General features: G+C 47.8%; 2 protein-coding genes across 4 annotated transcripts in view; both read right to left on the reverse strand.

Moving 5' to 3' along the window:
- Positions 1–551: 551 nt before the first annotated feature.
- Positions 552–2,209, reverse strand: LOC140425422 (E3 ubiquitin-protein ligase NHLRC1-like). Its single transcript, XM_072509689.1, has one exon. The coding sequence runs from the start codon at positions 2,135–2,137 to the stop codon at positions 905–907; it is 1,233 nt and encodes a 410-aa protein (XP_072365790.1). The 5' UTR covers positions 2,138–2,209; the 3' UTR covers positions 552–904.
- Positions 2,210–7,211: 5,002 nt separating this feature from the next.
- Positions 7,212–17,517, reverse strand: part of LOC140425423 (probable thiopurine S-methyltransferase) — a 72,029-nt gene continuing 61,723 nt past the window's right edge. For all 3 annotated transcript variants that reach the window (XM_072509691.1, XM_072509690.1, XM_072509693.1), the window contains 2 exons: positions 14,356–14,400; positions 7,212–7,926 (listed from right to left, as the gene is read on the reverse strand). In XM_072509691.1, the coding sequence (XP_072365792.1) occupies positions 7,802–7,926; positions 14,356–14,400 (170 nt within the window). In that variant the 3' untranslated portion in view covers positions 7,212–7,801. The remainder of the gene's footprint in view (positions 7,927–14,355; positions 14,401–17,517) is intronic.

A 17,517-nucleotide genomic window follows, 5' to 3' on the forward strand; every position in this document is an offset into this window, starting at 1 on the left:
GTGAAGGCAGTCCCACCCAGCTGGATGACAGTGGAGAGGCATGAGCGTGGTCACTTGTAACAATCCTCAGCTGTGGTAGTCCTCAGTTCAAATGTCTATTGCCACCGTCACATGCAGAATGACCACTAATTTGAAACAGTCAAGGCTTGGTTGCACCCACGTCAGCTTGCTTCAGTGCTCTTGTCTCCTAGTCAGATGGTTGTTTTTGTCGCCTCCACAGTGAATCCATGATAGTGATGTCCCCTTCCACGGAGGCAACACACTGTCAGATGCGCAGCCTTTTGAGTTGAGTTGTCAAACCCATGCTACATCTGCCTGACGGTGCAAACGTTCCTGCAGCATTATTCAGAAAAGAGGCGTTCTCCTTATGTCCTGCCCAAAATTTCTTCCTCAAATATCATAAAAAACTGTAACTATCCTTCAAAAGTAATCTGGCTGGCTTGAAAGCACTGGGGGATGTGAAAAGGCTGTTATTTTTAATAACATTGGGAGATGAGAGGATGACAGGAATGTCTGCTAGTAGTGAAAAAAAAAGAGAAATTCAAACTAAATCGAGTAAAGAATATTTTATGAGTAATCAGGAGAGAAATCTTGCACTGGTACAGTGGGGAGGGAACAAGCTTCTCGGTTGAAGTGTATTTGCTCTTTGAAAGGACTTTCCCCACCTGTATCCCGGACCTTTGCAGATACACAGCAAAGTTTTACTCTTTTAGAAGGGCGGCCTCCTCTCCGTCAAAAGGTTTCCAGCGGAGGAGACGAAATCTCAATTCCATTTCCAGTCTTTGAGAGTATTTTTGGAGGAAAGAACAAGTCTTTATAAATTGCGGCCGGTCTCCGGGCCCTGCGGTTGTCGACCCCGGGGTGGGGGTGTCAGCGGAGCGGCGGCGGGCTTCCTGGCGAGTGGTCATCGCAGGCTGGCGGTTGAGTCCGGCGCCTCTGGCGTGCGGCTCCGGTAGACTTTCCAGGTGTGGTCGCCGGCGTCCAGGACGATCAGCGTGTCGTCGGCGGGGCAGGCCAGGGCCACGGGCCGGATGAGGCCTTGGTCGATGATGGTGCGGCGCTCGGCCTTGTCCACGGTGCCCACACACAGCACGGCGCCGCTGTCCCCGTCGGCCAGCAGCACGTTGCCCCGACCGTCCACGGCGATGGCGGAGACGCCGGCGGGCAGGCCGCCCCCCGGGCCCAAGCCCAGGCTGTCCATCCGGCGGAGCAGCTGCCCCCGGCTGTTGAAGGTGCTGAGCCGCCGCCGCCCGGGGCACGCCGCCAAGTGCTCCACGACGTGGACGCAGCCGTCGAGCGGGCAGAGGGCCACCTCCCGGGGCCCGCACAGCCGCTCGCACACGCTCTCCTGTTGGAGCAGGCCGCCGGCCGGCAGCTGCAGGGTGAGCCGCAGCAGCGAGCCCCGGGCCCAGTCGGTCAGCAGCACCGTCCCGCCGGCCGGGCCGCCGGCCAGGCCCCAGGGTAGGCCGAAGCCGTCGCGGGTGAACGCCAGCTCGGGCCGCCCGCCCGCCCCCCAGCGGAACACCTTGAGCGACGAGTCGCCGGCGTCCGTCACCAGCAGCAGCCGCCCTCCGCCCGCCAGCGCCACGTCCAGCGGGTAGCGGAGCTGCTGCTGCCCCCGGTCCGGGCCCGGCAGCGGGCGGCCCCCCCGCTCGAAGAGACCGAGCGGCTGCTCGCCGTCCTGGACCACGGCCACCGCCCCCGAGCGCCCGCACACCGCCAGGCCCCGCGGGTTCAGCAGCCGGCCCCAGCCCCCGAAGACGGCGCACAGCTCCGGCCTGAAGCCGCCGCCTCCTCCCCCCGCCGCCGGGCTGGGCTCGCCGCCCGCTCCGGACAGCAGCTCGGCCAGCTGCAGCAGCGGGACGCAGTCGGCAGCTTGCGAGAGCGGCCCGCTCCTCCGGCAGAAGGGGCACTCGAGCTGCGCGGCGGCGGCCTCCTCCTGGGCCTGCTGCGCCCGGCGGCGGTGGCTCAGGGCCGAGGCGCAGTGCCGGCACACGGCGTGCCCGCACGGCAGGGCACAGGGGCGGCGGGCCGGGCTGCTGCTGAACCGCTCGAAGCAGACTTTGCACTCGAGCACATTGAGCTCGATGTCCCGGAGGAGGCTGCGGGGCTGCCGCTCACCCTCAGCGCTGCACATCGCCCTCACTCACTCCTCTGCCCTTCACTGGACGTCCTCTACTGGGCAAGGAGCGTCCGACAAGGCAGAGAATACCCACAGCAGCTGGAGGGCTGCTGCCCCCCTGCTCACTACAGCATTGCAATCATTCTTACTTGACATCACAGCAGAGGAAAGGGCCCTTTGGCCCATCGAGTCTGTGCTGGCTTTCCCATCCCATTGAGTCCTATCCCGATAGTCATAGATTTCATTTCATTTACAGTGCGGAAGGAGGCCATTCGGCCCATCGAGTCTGCACCGACCCTTACAAAGAACGCCCTACTCAAGCCCACGTATTTACCCTATCCCAGTAACCCCCACTTAACCTTTTTGGACACGAAGGGCAATTTAGCATGGCCAATCCACCTAACCCACGCATCTTTGGACTGTGGGAGGAAACCGGAGCACCCGGAGAAAATCCACTCAGACACGGGGAGAACGTGCAGACTCCGCACAGACATTGACCCAAGCCTGGAATCGAATCTGGGACCCTGGAGCTGTGAAGCAACTGTGCTAACCACTATGCTACCGTGCTGCCCTAATCAGTGCCGCGAGTACTTTTATTTTTGACGTAGCTGACCGGTTTCCATTTAAAATCATTGATCGTCTCTGCTTGAGTCACCCTGGTAGGCAGCGAGTTCAAAGTTATTTTTTACACTTTTATAAAATTAAAGTACCAAATCCTTTTTTTCGAAATTAGAATGGCCAATCCATCTACCCTGCACAACTTTAGGTTGTGGGCGTGAGACCCAGACAAACACGGGGAGAATGTGCAAACCTCACACGGACGTAAGTTCCAAGTTATCATAAAAAAGTTCTTACAAACATTCCACCTTGCATGTATTGCCCAAAACCTGAAAGCTGTGCCACTTTCCACAGAATACCTACAGTGCAGAAGGAGGCCACTTGGCCCATCAATTCTGCACTGACCCTCAGTAACAGCACCCTACCTAGGCCTACTCCCCCCGCCCTGTCCCCATAACCTGCACATCTTGGGACACTAAGGGACCATTTAGTGTGGCCGATCCACCTAACCTGCACATCTTTGGTCTGCGGGTGGAAATCCGAGCACCTGGTGAAAACCCATACAGACACAGGGAGGACATGCAGACTCCACACAGTCACCCAAGACTGGAATTGAACCTTGTATCATTAGCTAATGGGAACAGCTTGATGAGGTGACCTTGGTTGTATTATTTAGGACATTGTTAATGATTGACTCTGATACTTCTTGAACGTAGGTTAGATGCTTTTGGTTGGGTTGGGATCAGGTGATTCAGTCACTCAATTCCAAATTCCCACCAAGGAATTTGTGCCAAGTGTCCATGTTCACAGACTCACAGAATTGTTAAAGTGCTGCAGAAGGAGGCTATTTCACCCACCATGTATGCACTGGCTCTCCAAATGAACGATTCACTGAGTGTCACTTTCCTGCCTTCTCCCCGTGACCCTGCACATTCTTTTTCTTCAAATAACAGTCTAATTATGTTTTGAATGCCTCGACTGAACCTGCCTCAAAGTATATTCCCTGAATTAAGTCTTTACAGCTCCAGACAGAGCGACTGGAGAGGGATAATCACAGGTTAAAGAGGTGTGAATTGTCTCAACCCAGGAGGCAGAAGGAGGCCATTCGGCCCAATTGAGTCTGCATCGGCCCTTGGAAAGAGCACCCTACTTTTTTTTAAACTTATTTTTTTAAAATTTGAGTACCCAATTCATTTTTTCCAATTAAGGGGCAATTTAGCTTGGCCAATCCACCTACCCTGCACATCTTTTGGGTTGTGACCCAGAGCCGGGATCTAACCTCGGACCTTGGTGCCGTGAGGCAGCAGTGCTAATCACTGCGCCACCGTGCTGCCCAGAATAGGGTTGTTTTACTACAATTGTATGGGGAATTAGTGAGGCCATACCTGGAGTATTGTGTGCAATTTTTGTGTCTTATCTGAGGAAGGATGTTCTTGCTGGGGAGAGAATGAAGCAAAGGTTTATCAGGCTGATTCCTGGGTTGGTGGGGATGTCATATGAGGAGAGACTAAATCGATTAGGATTATATTCATTGGAGTTTAGAAGAATGAGGGTGGATCTCATAGAAACCTAGAAAATTCAATAGGATTAGGCAGCTGGATTCAGAAAGAATGTTCCCAATGGTGGGGGAACTAGGGGGTCATAGTTTGAGGGTAATAAGTAAACCTTTTAGGCTGAGGTGAGGAGAAATTTTTTCACCCAGAGTCATGTATCTGTAATCTCGAGAATATGTTTTGGGGTTAAAGGGATCAAGGGATATGGGGGGAAGGCGGGATCAGGGTATTGAACTCGATGATCAGCCATGATCATATTAAATGGCAGAACAGGCTCGAAGGGCTGAATGGCCACTTCCTGCTATTTTCTATTTCACCAGTCCTGTGGCATCTTCCCTCAGTCTAGGAAAGATGAAAGACTATGGCCAGTGCTCCTACAATTTTCACACAGATACATCTCACCCGGTCCCAGTGCCTTGTCAACTTCAAGTACCGACAGTTAATGCAATACCTCCTTATCAATTTTGAACCCTTCTCATGAGAGTCCTCCTCTGTCACCATGGTCTGGATAGCATCTGCTTCCTTGGTAAAGACAGATACAAAGTGTTGGTTTAACAACTCAGCCAGGCCCCTTGCCTCCATAAAGGACCCGCTGGGTCACTGTCTGTGCGGAGTCTGCACATTCTCCCCGTGTCTGCGTGGGTTTCCTCCGGGTGCACCACTTTCCTCCCACAGTCCAAAGACGTGCAGGTTAGGTGAATTGGCCATGCTAAATTGCCCTTAGTGTCCAAAAAAAAAAAGGTTAGGAGGGGTTACTGGATTACGGGGATGGGGTAGAAGTGAGGGCTGAAGTGGGTTGGTTCAGACTCGATGGGCCGAATGGCTTCCTGCACTGTATGTTCTGTGAGTAAATCCGCTTTTTGGTCCCTAATTGGCCCTACGCCTTCTTTTACTATTCATGTACCGATGGATGACTTTCGGATTCCCCTTTATGTTGGTTGCCAGTCGTTTCTCATAATCCCTAATTGTTTCTTTTATTTGCTTTTTTACCTTCCTTCTGAATCTTCTGTATTCAACTTAGTTCTCAATTGTATTTTCTACCTGACAACTTGTCATAAGCACACTTTTAATTCTTTACCTTAATTTCTATCTCCTTTTTCATCTGAGGTGCTCTGGATTTGTTTTCCCTACCTTTCCCTTTTGAGGAAATATATCTTGATTGTGCCCTATCCATTTCTTTTTCGATTGTAGTCCATTGTTCAACTACAGTTTTCCCCACCAATCTTTGGTTCCAGTTTATCTCGCTCCATTCTTGCCCTATTGAAGTTGATGTCAGTTAATCATTCATATTCTGAATTGCCCATTGTCCTTTCCTACCATCATACTGAACCTTATAATACAGTGATCACTGTCTCCTAAATGTTCCCCCATAACACTTGAAGTACTTAGCGCACCTCATTTCCAAGGTCAGGTCCAACAGTGCTTCCTTGTTGGACTGGACCCACAATGCTGTAGAAAATCCTCCTGAGCGCAATCTAGGAACGTTTTGCCCCTCTGCCCTTTACATTACCTCTATCCCAGTCTATATTTGGGTAATTTAAGTCCCCCATTGTAACTAGATTCGCACATGAGCAGTTGAGAGAGAATGAGACAGAGGGGGACAGAGCAAATGAATGCGTGGCTGAAGAGATGGTGCAAGAGGGAGGGCTTTAGTTTCCTGGATCTGTTTCTGGGGAAGGTGGGACCTGTACAAGGCGGATGCGTTGCACCTGAACCGAATGGGACCAACATCCTTGCGAGGACGCCTGCTAGTGCTTTTATGGGGGTGCGGGTTGAAACAAACTTGGCAAGGGGGCTGAGTTATGGAGTGGAGGTTCAGTAGGGGGTGATGCACCCCCAAATATAGAAGACAATCCAACCCAAGTCAGTCTGGAAGGCAGAGCAACGATAGACATGTTAAGGCATAAGGCAATGAGGCGAGGACGGTTGTGCGAGGAGAGTAATGGGGCTGATAGCAAGGTTGGCTCTCTGAGCTAAGTGCCTTTGAATGAGGGAATCGCACACCCCAGTTTTTCTCGTCATGCTCCCCTCCTGGCGAGCCTCTGCCAACGGCTGTTCATACCAGCAGCAGAGGGATGAGGCCCTTAAGTGGGCATTAATTGGGGGGGGGGGGTCAGTCGCCCATGGGCCTTCTTGACATAGACTTAATTGGGGTGGAGGCAAGAGGGTGGTGGGGTACCCACCTGGCACCCCTCTCCACCAAACTTGTCATGAGGGAGGTCATTAAATTTCACCTGTAGAGAAAGAAAGATTTCAGTGGGAGAGTGAAATTCATTGAGTGTGCAAAATAGTGACTGATCTGAATAGTCATGAAGAAAAGAGCTAAAAGAGTTAACATTTAAAAACTTTGTGACACAATCTGTTTTATATTTTCATTTGGAGATTTTTCCATTGAAAATCATGTTTCTAAAACAAGTATTTTTGAAAAAGATATTCTGGAATATGCTTCACTTCCTTGGGATAAATTGCTCTGTCACTTCATGTGAATATGATAAAGTATTTATATCAATTAAATAAATTGTGAGGGATGTGTTGACGCTTACAAATTCCATTTTAACCACTGACCACAGTCAACTTCGACATCAAAGATCCAAACCAAATGGTTGGTACCAAACACAGTTCCATGCCAAATTTATCAAAGCCATAAACATCCCACTGCTAAATCTGGAACAGTGTCTGGCACAGAGGAGTAAACACTGGCACAAACAGACCATGTTTTGCATTCGACTAGTAAACCACAAGAAAACTTCGAACTCCAAGATTAGGATCCAGAAAGTGCTGTCCAGCTAGATTCCTGCCAAGAAAAATGTCTGTTGTGCATTCTCTAGAAACTCACATTCTTGATCTTTGCCACATGACGTTCTGAAATTTCATACCACTTCCAAAATCTGTCTCCCCATCGTGGATTCAGAGCTCACATGTCATACTTCTATCACTGTTACTAAAACTAATTTATGAAAACAAAATGAACCAGTACATTTTTCTCATGACAGATTTATTGCACATTAAAATTCATAATTGTAAAGGCATGATTATTTTCTACTTTCAGTTTGCAGAGCTTTGCACAAGGTAAATGTAATACAGACTATTTTGGAGTTGTTGAGTTTTATACATCTGCAATTTAGATACTGAATGAAAAATTAAAATTGGGGCTACATGGTGAGTGTATATTACAAGGCTGCCTTTTTGAAGCGGTTACAGATGATGGTCATTCACACACTGACGAGGCAGGTACTTGGCTTCCCTCAATGAACGTGGCATTTTGTTCACACGCAGTCAGTAATTAAACGTACAGGGGTGCACTTCTGAATGTGGCAGCCATGTTTATTATATCTCGACAATAAGAAATAAAACATCGTCTTGACAAACAACCTAGACATAGACTATCAACTGACAGGGACAGTTGGTCATAGAGAAGTCTTTCCTCATGGTGTGAGAAAATGGTATAAGCCCATGATAGGGAAATTAATCAGGTTACATTTGTGCACCAGCCATCTTGAAAATTGGGAGAATTAAAACAGATGATTTTATTTTTAAAAAATGAACAGAGCCTGTGTTATATGAATATTCATGAAGAATCTGTCTTTGGCGTAATGAGATGAACTTCCTCAATGAAGGATTCCAGACCCCACAACTTTTGTTTACCAGTCAGTGTGTCAGATGAGTCCAGCAACTGAATATCGCAGGCATGACCTGGAAAAAAGGATACCAGTGATTGCAAACAGTAAAACTGGAGGGTTTTCACAGATATTAGAGGTTTACGAAGATTCCCATTAGACAGTGCAGGTGAACAAAACTAACTGAAGCCACACACACCATTGTGTTTACAAATGTCACAAGCTTCTTTTGCAAAACTATATTTAGAATAGTCTCATTATTGTTTTACATTTTCACTAAGCATTCAGAAGCATGATGTAGATCAATCAGAGGAGAAGCAGAGAGGCACATTGCTTTGCCAAGGAGGGTCTTAGAAATACCTCAGATGTGACACTGGTGGTTTTGAACTCTGAACAGCATAGTAGGTGTGTTGACAGATGTGGAGGCTGAGGTTCTCCTGGTGTCTCAAAGGTAAAACTATAGTGCCCATGTCACACAGAACAGCATATTTTAGGTTTGATTCCACCCCCCACTCACCTAGAAACCCCTGGTCTGTGCTGAGTTAGCTGATCTCAGCTGGAACTCTACTCGTGGCGTTATGATTAGCACCTGTGCCGGCGGCACGATGGCGCAGTAATTAGCACTGCTGCCTCACAGTGCTGAGGACCCGGGTTCGATCCCGGCCCCGGATCGCTGTCTGTGCGGAGTTTGCACATTCTCCCCATGCCTGCATGGGTCTCACCCCCACAACCCAAGATGTGCATGGTAGGTCGAATGGCCACGCTAAATTGCCCCTTAATTGGAAAAAAAAAGTGAATTGGGTACTTTAAATTTTAAAAAAAATGATTAGCACCAGTGCCATTGGATTTGAGAAGGGTAGAGTTTGCCACGATTGCTAGTACTGACTTTTACGGCTGCTGGATACGTGAGTATGTTAGAATAGGGAGGGCAGGATTCGACTTCAATACTTTCTATCATAGATTATCCTAGAATTTATAGTGCAGAAGGAGGCCATTCGGCCCATCAAGTCTGCACCGGCTCTTGGAAAGAGCACCCCACCCAAGGTCAACACCTCCACCCTATCCCCACAACCCAGCAACCCAACCCAACACTTAGGGCAATTTTGGACACAAAGGATAATTTATCATGGCCAATCCACCTAACCTGCACATCTTTGGACTGTGGGAGGAAACCGGAGCACCCGGAGGAAACCCACGCACACACGGGGAGGATGTGCAGACTGCACAGACAGTGACCCAAGCCCGAATCGAACCTGAGACCCTAGAGCTGTGAAGCAATTGTGCTATCCACAATGCTACCGTGCTGCCAACTATTGTTGGATAGTTTGCCGACAGTCCTTGTTGTGCTGACACGAGTACTGATGTGAGGTATTGGAGGGTGACCAATGCCTGTGGTACTGTAACCTTGCGAGAGAGTCAATAATTTACAGAGCTATGACAAAAGGCCAAAGGAGTGGACTAACTTGATAGCTCGTTCAAGGAACCAGCATAGCATTGATGGCTGAAAGGCATCTTAAGACTCTTATAATTCTGGGAGAGGAGCAAACTATGGGTGCAAGGGGACCAGGGGAAGGAAAGGAATTGGGGGAATAAAAAGCACGAGGCACCATAAAGGCCAACAGGGTAGGAGAATCAGGCATGGAGTGAGCTAGGGGGATAATAATTATTGTGCACTTAGCTTTAAACATTTTCAAAAATGTTGGTTCTGATTGCTGGGTATGTTTCTTTTGGGCAGCTGGGTAAACTTTGATGACCCATTCCCATTCTTCAGAGTCTTTAAACCAAGTTGATTAAAAACGCACAGTTTCTGCTTGCCCGATTATGAAATGCACACTCTCCCCAAAGAGACGCAGGCATTTAATCAACTCTCGACATGGAGGTAGGTGCAGGTTAGTTACAATTAGAGCATCTCCAAGTCCATGCTGCAGCACTGCTGGAATGTAACTAGTTAATACAATGAAGCTTATCTGCTTAAAGCATCTTGCTACCTATCTAGCCGGGACCACCCTAACTATTAGGACACTGTTATACAGGATGATGTGGAAAAATGAGTTGGAAGAATCCAAACTGTCAATGCCAGGAGAATTCCTTCAAGTCCTATTAAACCGATCAATTGTCAATATGGTAATGTTCTGGAGCAGAGGTTCTCAACTGGACAACTACAAGAAAATATCGAATCTGTCAAGACAAAAAAAAGGTTTACATGAAACAAAACTGGTGCTTAATATCAATGATCAGACCCAGAATGGTGCTGCCACTGAGTGGCGTCCCTATGAACTGCAGGCATGGGATAAAGATCTTGCATTGGCTGGAATTCTCCGGCCATTGGGATTCCCTTTACCTACTGGCAATGCACCCCCGCCCATGGGTTTCCCAGCAGAGTGGGGTGGCTTCAATGGGAAATCCCATTGACAAGTGGCAGGAAGAAAGAATCCCACCACCAGTGAATCACGTGCCACCGAGGAACAGGCGGCTGGAGGGTTGAGGGGGACCGGAGACTCCCGCCCATCGAGTGTAGTTGCAGTCTTTGGTTAATTCACTAAGCCCAAGTGTTCCTCACCCTAAACTACACAGGTAGAGAACCAATGCACAGACATTTTGAGTATGATTGTCACTGCTGAACAAGGAGAAGCCGATTAGACTGTCGCTCAGGTTCATCTATCTATAATGTGTTTCTCATTGCCACTGCTTGTTTCTGTCTTGCTGCAAAATGTCAGCAACAGAACATCGGGTTTTACAGCCAACAAATAATGAAATTCTGTTTCACACAACTCTTCAAACTTTTAAATAAAGAAAAGCAGAACAAGAGCCTCCAACCCCAGTGGCCTCTTGGAATCAATATTAAATGTAATGTGAATCTTTAAAAAAAAAAATTAGAGTACCCAATTTTATTTTCCCAATTAAGGGGCAATTTTAGCATGGCAATCCACCTAGCCTACACGTCTTTGGGTTGTGGGGATGAGACCCCGCAAACACGAGGAGAATGTGCAAACTCCACACAGTGTGTAACGTGAATCTTAGGACAGTTACATAAAGAAAGGAAACACTGAGGGAGAGGACAGCAAGAATTCAAACTCTGCAGTTCCTTCTAGAAACTGGCATCAATAATCTCATTTCTGTTCTAGGTGCTGGGTGTGGTTTGGAAGGTCTTAAGGTATTGGTAGTCTTAGGTAGTTTAACAGTAAGTATTTATGAGTTACTAGAAACGACATACTTTGTATAAAAACTCTGGAGGTCCGAGAAGTTAACAGTATTTAATAAATCAGTACAAAATAAAGGCTGCAAACTGGCTTACAGTTCAAACATCCCAACTGGGACTACCAATCATGCCGGTCCTGTCTGGGCCAGCTTATATTAGGTGGATTTATGAACCTCAGCTGGGCGGGCCTCTGCGACTAGCGAGGGAGCTCATATTTTACGGGTCCCATGGGGAGATCTATTGATGTGACCCTGTGGGTCTCGTAAGGGTTATTACAGTTTGGTACAGTAAAGGTCCAAGCTAGAATCTGTCTCCATGCTTGCTTCTATACACGGCTCTGTCCAATGCAACACTGAAGCCGAGGTGCAAGTCATGTTCTCTTACATCACCGTGTGGGTGGTATTACACTCAGCCCCATATTAACCGTTTTATGTGCCAGATTCTTGTATAGCTCCCCCCCCCCCCCCCCCAAGTCTTCAACAGATTTACAAGTTATTCCAGTTTCCCCACGTTTTACATCATTACTACTACTCCATTTTCTCCGTGTTAAGTCTCCGTGTTCATACGTTTATACAGTGCGGAGGCCTTAACCTTTCCGTATCTTGTTCTCACTACTGCTGGAGGAGTAGTCCGGGAAATGCCAGGCTACCACATGGCAGATTGGGCCTGCGTCCTGCACTTGATGATGCCCAGGTGACCCTAGTGTATTTTTTTGGCTGCAGGAAACTGGGATGACCAGCAAATCATTGTAGACCAGAAGTGTTTTTGTTGTCCGAATCCAGCTTTCATGATACCACTGCTTGGTCTTTGTTGTGGCTACCCTTGTTAGAAGTAATGGCAGATTTGGCACCACGGTAGCACAGTGGTTAGCACAGTTGCTTCACAGCTCCAGGGTTCCAGGTTCGATTCCCGTCGTGAGTCAGTCTGTGCTGAGTCTGCATGTTCTCCCAGTGTGTGCGTGGGTTTCCTCCGGGTACTCCGATTTCCTCCCACAGTCCAAAGATGTGCAGGTTAGGTGGATTGGCCATGATAAATTGTCCTTAGTGTCCAAAAAGGTTAGGTGAGGTTACTGGGTTACGGGTATAAGGTAGAGACATGGGCTTAAGTAGGGTGCTCTTTCCAAGGGCCGGTGCGGACTCGATGGGCCGAATGGTCTCCTTCTCCACTGTAAATTCTATGTGGGCACACCAATCATCACATTTATGTTCCTGGCAAATCTGTTGGAGTTTACTTGTGATCACTGGCAGTTGTCTCCCTGTAAATTAGGAGTAGTTTCCTTGATTGGATTGACATCCTGTTTTATCAGAAGACCCACTGTGGCCTTAGAAAGTGTGTCTGCCATTGTTTATTTTTTGCCCTGTATACCATCTTGTAGGTGAACCTCATGAGGCATCAATAGAATCTCTGGATACTGGGAAGCATCTTTGTCAGTTCCTTCTCATCCAGCACTGAGACCACTGACTTATGATCTGATTCAATTGTGACCTGTGGCCAATGATATAGGCCAGGATTTTTCACGCCCAATTGAGACCGCCGTGTTTGGTGGTGAGATAAGAAGATTTTACGAGAAGGCCCTAGGTGTGTTTTCCAACTACGTGAATCCAGGATGCGATTGATCCCCTCCCCCGTCAGTGACGTTTCCCACCGTTGAATGTCAGTAATTTAATTTGAATGCATTTGCATCTCATTATTGTGGCACCTGCTGGAATCACACCCCCATGAAAAATTAAATCCCACGTCAGCGTGACTTTGTGGTGCCGTGATTTACAACTGCCTTTAAAAAGCGTGCACCTGGTGACCTGAACTTCGAGGTGAGTGCACAGAACTTAATGCAGTGTTAATGAGGATCCCAATGCACAGAAGTGGATCTGTGCGTTTGGGGTCACAGACAAGTCTCCACAGCAGCTTCTTTGTGGCTGTCTTGTGGTGTCAGAGCAAAGGCAACAGTGCCAGAGAGAAGGGAATCTTGGGGTAAGTGCCTGGAGAATGGGGAGAAGGTTATCTCAGGGCAAGGGCTACAGTGAAGGTGGGGGCAGGATCGTAATAGGGAGTTCCATCAGAAACATGACTGAAGGGAGTTAAAATCAGCCCCATACCCTGTTGCATACCTTAGTATTCTAAACTACAGAAGAGGATAGTTTGTATACATTGTGAACGCCACAAACCTATACTTGGATTTGCTGTTATTACACACTGACAAACTAGGTCTGTGAGTATTCTGCCAATCATTCAATTGCTGAATGTTTTTTTCATTTGCATGATCGTGAGAAAGACCAGTCTCTCAGACTCTATATGATTTTAGCTGTCCACCAGCCAATTCAACTGACTTCCAGTTCTGACTTTGACTCAGTATTAGTCCTGCTTTTTAATGTGCCACAGATTGGGGGAAGACAGTGTACTCCTTGTGGAATTTTACGATGTCAGCTGGATCATCAGTTGCGGCAGATTCTTGACGTTTAAAGTGAGTCCATCTGGATCAGCTGTTGAAGTCTTGGGGAAAGATTGCCTACTCCATTGACTGCAGTTAGAGCATCAGTCAGAGACGGCAGTCAAAAATTATAAGGTGAAATGGAAGATATCTGTCCTGAAAACATGAAAATAGTTGCATCCCGACACAACCTCATAAGAAAAACAGACATAAAAACAAACAACAGCAAGATCCTTAGCATTGTTGAAAAAGCATTGTGAGGCAACACAGTTTTAAATGAGAATTTTTATCCATAGAATCCCTACAGTACAGAAAAAGACTATTCGGCCCATCGAGTCTGCACCAACCCGATGAAAGAGCAGTCTATTTCCTCTGCCCTATCCCTGTAACCCCACCCATTGATCAAGGCCAACTCATCTAACCTGCACATCCTTGGACTGTGCAGAGCACCTGGAGGAAACTCACGCAGACAAGGGGAGAGTGTGCAAACTCCACACAGACTGTTACCCAAGGCCGGAATCGAACCAAGGTCCCTGTCACAGTGCTAACCACTGTGCCACCGTGCCGTCCTTCTGTAAATGTCTGAAGCTGAACACATATTAAAATTTATAAATATGCTTTAACTAAAAATAAATAAATTTAAAGTACCCAATTCATTTTTTCCCCCAATTACGGGGCAATCTAGCGTGGCCAATCCACCTAATCTTTGGGTTGTGGGGGTGAGATCCACGCAGACAGGGGAAGAATGTGCAAACTCCACATGAACAGTGACCCTGGGCCAGGATCGAACCCGGGTCTTCGGCGCAGTGAGGCAGCTGTGCTAACCACTGGGCCACCCTATAAATGTGCTTTAAAAGATGCAATGAAAATAAACTCACCATACAAATCCCGAGTTTCAGCTTCTGAGATCTTGATTGGCAAACCTATGAACATAAAACACATTACTAGTTCAAAATGTTTAATCATTTTTAAAACGAATATTGATTATTGAAGAATACGTTAATGAATGATTCAGGTCATGCTGCATTGGAGAATCAAAGATAAAGGAGGTCATAATGTCTCCCAGTCAGACAGACCCCCTCTACTCCACAGGCTATGAACTAAGTTGTTTACCAAGTGTATGTTCTTTCTGTAAACTAAGTGCCCACTTTCTTAGATCATAACTACCTTAACAACTATAAGAAACAGGAGCAAGGGCTGAACTTCAACATTCGTTGCACCTTCCTGCCCTATTTCCAGATTGTTGAGCCCTTACTGTCCAAAATTCTATCAATGTCAGTATTGAACATACTCAGTGAGTGAACATACACAACTCCCTGAGGTAGAGAATTCCAAAGATTCACAACCCTTTAACTGAATATATTCCTCCTCATCTCAGTCTTAACTGGTTCATCCCGAATGCCAACATTCTGACTCCTGTTCTGGACTCTAAGCAGGGGGAAACAGCCTTTTAGTATCTACCATTTCAATGAGATCACCTTTGAATCTTCTAAATTCCAGAGATCAGTGGTCCATTCTACTCAATCTCTGCTTCTAGAACAGTCCTCTCATCTCATAAATCAAGCTAAAAAGAGAGCAGTTGAAATTAAAGAAAAGGCGACTGTAAGAAATTGGGGTCTTGAATAAACAGGTAGACATCCGGTGGCGGCTTGTAGGAGGAAGTCGCACGTTGGGTAGCTCCTGCTCGAGACTCAATTATTGGAACTTAATGCCCAGTCCCAGGGGCAATTTTTAAATGAATATGATGTGGAGATGCCGGCGTTGGACTGGGGTGAGCACAGTACAAAGTCTTACAACACCAGGTTAAAGTCCAACAGGTTTGTTTCGATGTCACTAGCTTTCGGAGCGCTGCTCCTTCCTCAGGTGAATGAAGAGGTATGTTCCAGAAACATATATATAGACAAATTCAAAGATGCCAGACAATGCTTGGTATGCGAGCCTTAGCAGGTGATTAAATCTTTACAGATCCAGAGATGAGGTAACCCCAGGTTAAAGAGGTGTGAATTGTGTCAAGCCAGGACAGTTGGTAGGATTTTGCAGGCCAGATGGTGGGGGATGAATGTAATGCGACATGAATCCCAGGTCCCGGTTGAGTTTAAATGAATAGGCACAGGAAGACTTAAGGAAGGAGGGGGATGTCTAAAACTAAGAAGAAGGACACCGGGAAGAAGGGGGCAAGTGAAAGTTCACCGTTGAGCGAAAGGGTCAGCCTGGCAGCAGGAAAGATGGCGGAGGCTGGGTCGCTGGGCAGGGCCGTGCACGGCAGAAAAGATGACCGAGGTAGCACAAGTGGCTAGCACTATGGCTTCATAGTGCCAGGGTCCCAGGTTCGATTCCCCGCTGGGTCACTGTCTGTGCGGAGTCTGCACGTTCTCCCCGTGTCTGCGTGGGTTTCCTCCGGGTGCTCCGGTTTCCTCCCACAGTCCAAAGACGTGCAGGTTAGGTCGATTGGCCATGATAAATTGCCCCTAGTGACCAAAAAGGTTAGGAGGGGTTATTGGGTTACGGGGATAGGGTAGAAGTGAGGGCTTAAGTGGGTCGGTGCAGACTCGATGGGCCGAATGGCCTCCTTCTGCACTGTGTGTTCTATGTGGTGATGGCCGTGGAATTTGATAAACAGTTTGCTAAACACATGGAGGTGATGGTGGATAAAAGATATGCGGAGGCCCCGGACGAAGGACTATATAGAGAGAGGCGAAGACTTCAGGCGGAGTTTGACATGCTGACCACAGGGAAGGCAGAGGCACAGTGGAGGAAGGCACAGGGGATGAGATACGAATATGGGGAAAAGGCGAGCCGGCTGCTGGCCCACCAGCTTCGCAAGAGGATAGCGGCGAGGGAAATTGGGGGAGTCAGGGATGAAACGGGAACTACGGAGCGAGAGCAGGGAAGGTAAATGAGGTGTTTAAGACCTTTTATGAGAGGCTATATAGGTCCCAACCTCCGGAGGGAAAAGAGGGAATGCAACAGCTTCTGGACCAACTAAGGTTCCCGAGGGTGGAGGAGCAGGAGGTGGCAGGTCTGGGGGCGCCAATTGAGGTGGATGAGGTGACTAAAGGGCTGGGGAACATGCAGGCAGGGAAGGCCCCGGGACCAGACGGGTTCCCGGTGGAATTTTACAGGAAATATGTGGACTTGTTGGCCCCGCTGCTGGCGAGAACCTTTAACGAGGCCAGAGAAGGGGGGACTCTACCCCCGACAATGTCGGAGGCGACAATATCACTAATCCTGAAGCGGGATAAAGATCCGCTGCAATGCGGGTCATATAGGCCTATCTCGCTCCTGAATGTAGACGCCAAATTGCTGGCAAAAGTGCTGGCGACGAGGATCGAGGATTGTCCCGGGGGTAGTGCATGAAGACCAGACAGGGTTTGTAAAGGGGAGACAACTGAATGTCAACGTGCGACGGCTGTTGGGGGTGATAATGATGCCCCCAGCGGAGGGGGAGGCAGAGATAGTGGTAGCGATGGATGCAGAGAAGGCATTCGATAGGGTAGAGTGGGAGTATCTATGGGAGGTGTTGAGAAGGTTTGGGTTCGGGGATGGGTTTGTCAGTTGGGTCAAACTCCTATATGGGGCCTGTAGAAGCCAGGTATTTCGAATACAACTAGTATAGGTAAAAGATAGCTGTTTAAGCATAAATATTAGGCCCCAGTTTTAAATACCCACTTATACAGCATAATTCACTTTTACTGAGGTCCGTTGTTCTGGCAAATGCATATTTTCAAAGTCAGTGTGACACTAAAACAGCACAGTTGCAAGACAATTTGACACTGCTTGTGCTAATTGTCAAGGACAAGGACTGAATACCATAGCAACATGAAGGCACCATTGTTCACAATGCAGATAACAGCAAGTCAGAAAAGCTAATGTTGCACATTGAAGATGGACGGCTTGCCATCAAATCAAATGTGTTTGAGTCTAACCCAAACCAATTAGGATTATATTGGGGTGTGATTAGATGACTTAAGACAGATATGAAAGTGTATAACTGAAAAGTTTCCGCCCGCCATTTTAGTGTTGTCTTTTGTGTTGTCTGT

This window comes from Scyliorhinus torazame, chromosome 6, assembly GCF_047496885.1.
Source record: "Scyliorhinus torazame isolate Kashiwa2021f chromosome 6, sScyTor2.1, whole genome shotgun sequence".
Classification (NCBI taxonomy): Eukaryota; Metazoa; Chordata; class Chondrichthyes; order Carcharhiniformes; family Scyliorhinidae; genus Scyliorhinus; species Scyliorhinus torazame.

Excerpts from the sequence above, each read along its gene's own strand:
- LOC140425422 (XM_072509689.1), bottom strand. The coding sequence starts at position 2,137 with ATGTGCAGCGCTGAGGGTGAGCGGCAGCCCCGCAGCCTCCTCCGGGAC.